Source organism: Trichechus manatus, unplaced genomic scaffold, assembly GCF_000243295.1.
Source record: "Trichechus manatus latirostris isolate Lorelei unplaced genomic scaffold, TriManLat1.0 scaffold00040, whole genome shotgun sequence".
Classification (NCBI taxonomy): Eukaryota; Metazoa; Chordata; class Mammalia; order Sirenia; family Trichechidae; genus Trichechus; species Trichechus manatus.
Window position 1 is genome coordinate 19,083,559 of NW_004443976.1, and position 1,515 is coordinate 19,085,073.

At 51.7% G+C, this 1,515-nt stretch overlaps 1 protein-coding gene across 1 annotated transcript in view; it reads right to left on the bottom strand.

Moving 5' to 3' along the window:
• The window catches only part of NXN (nucleoredoxin), a 180,486-nt gene extending 180,155 nt beyond the window's left edge, over positions 1-331 (bottom strand). Inside the window, exon 1 of the mRNA XM_004376267.3 lies at positions 11-331. Within this exon, the coding sequence (XP_004376324.1) occupies positions 11-331 (321 nt within the window). The remainder of the gene's footprint in view (positions 1-10) is intronic.
• Between the last annotated feature and the right edge of the window lie 1,184 nt (positions 332-1,515).

Consider the following 1,515-nt stretch of genomic DNA (forward strand, 5'->3'; position numbering starts at 1 on the left):
CCCCGCCCACGTCGGGCCCGCCCTCGCCACGCCCCCTCGGGCCGCCCTCGCCACGCCCCCTCCGTGGCCGAGCGGGTTTGCCCCGCGAAGGCCCGCGCTGTCCGCCTGGGTACTGTCCGCCTGGGTACCGTCCGCAGCAACGCGCGCGGGGCTTGGGTTTACGCCGCGTGGTTAACGTGCGCGGGAAACAGCCCTGCCGATCAATTGACCGGAAACGCTCCACTCTCAGGGATGCTCGGGACCTAAGTGAAGAAAGAAGAGTCCGCAGAGCCAGCGCGTGCGGGGGCTGCAGCCGGGTCTCAGCTGGACTTGGCCGCACCCTCCCCCCCATTTCCTCTCTCCTCCGGCATTCTAAATTCGCTTTCTCCAGAGTTCTCCAAAGATTCCCCCCAAGCCCCCGCCCCTTCTTATTCCACCCCCCCTTTCTCCTCCTCACTCTCTCCTTACTCAAAGCCTAACCCTTAGGCCATTTCGGACCCCGCTGACCTTTCTTTTTTAATGCTTATGGAACTTAATGTCTTCGCCACACAATTACCGCTTTATCAACTAGGTCTTGCTTGGCAGTTATTTCTCTTGTGTGTTTTGTGGGCTCTATTATAAGCCCTGGTGGCGCAGTGGTTAAGAGCTCGGCTGCTAACCCAAAGGTTGGTAGTTCGAATCCACCAGCTCCTCCTTGGAAACCCTGTGGGGCAGTCTACTCTGTCCTATAAGGTCGCTGTGAGTCCGAATCGACCCGACCGCAACGAGCATGATAAGCATTTGGAGGGTATCAACTCTTACATTTCTTGTGTAGCTTCTGCTAAGGTGCTAGGCAAACAAGAGGGACTCAGTACTTGGCGGTTGATTGCAGGTCGCCCTGCGGGATTTCAGTTCCAGGTCGCAGCGGCCATTCCCCACCAGCGAGTGGCTCTCTTCCATCTCAACAAATGTATGCAATGCAACAGATGCTGCAGTATCTCTAAATCAATGCTGGCTGCTTTCCTGAATCGGTTATATAGCTTATATCAAGTCTGTTGATAGCTGAGAAAAATTTCGGGATTTTTTTTTTTTTTTTGCCAGCTGGCAAGATGCTACCGGATGCCTAAAGAGATCCTGATTTAACAGGTGGTCTGTGGCCAAGGTTCCGCGCCCCATCCCCCCGAAAAAAATGTATACCATGCCCACCCAGAAAAGAGGGCCTTGGGGGAATCAGCTGAGCTACCAATAACCCAGTGAAAGCTAAAAACGCCTCTTGCAGCATCCTCCATCACGTCTTTGGAAGTTATTTCTTGGGCATCTACCGCCATCTTTTGGAAAAAGTCAAAAAGAAAACGAGGTCTACTAGAGCCCACTATGTGAACAGAGATACAAAGCAGAATATTTCTGTTTTTCACAGCGGTTTAAAAAAAAAAAAAAATCATAAATTACCGGAGTGAATTTAAGCCTCAGAACATAACCACAAGCTTTTGGCACAAATACGAACTTCTATGGCTAACGTTCTCAATGTTTCTAGGGGAGAACACAGAATTGTACTGG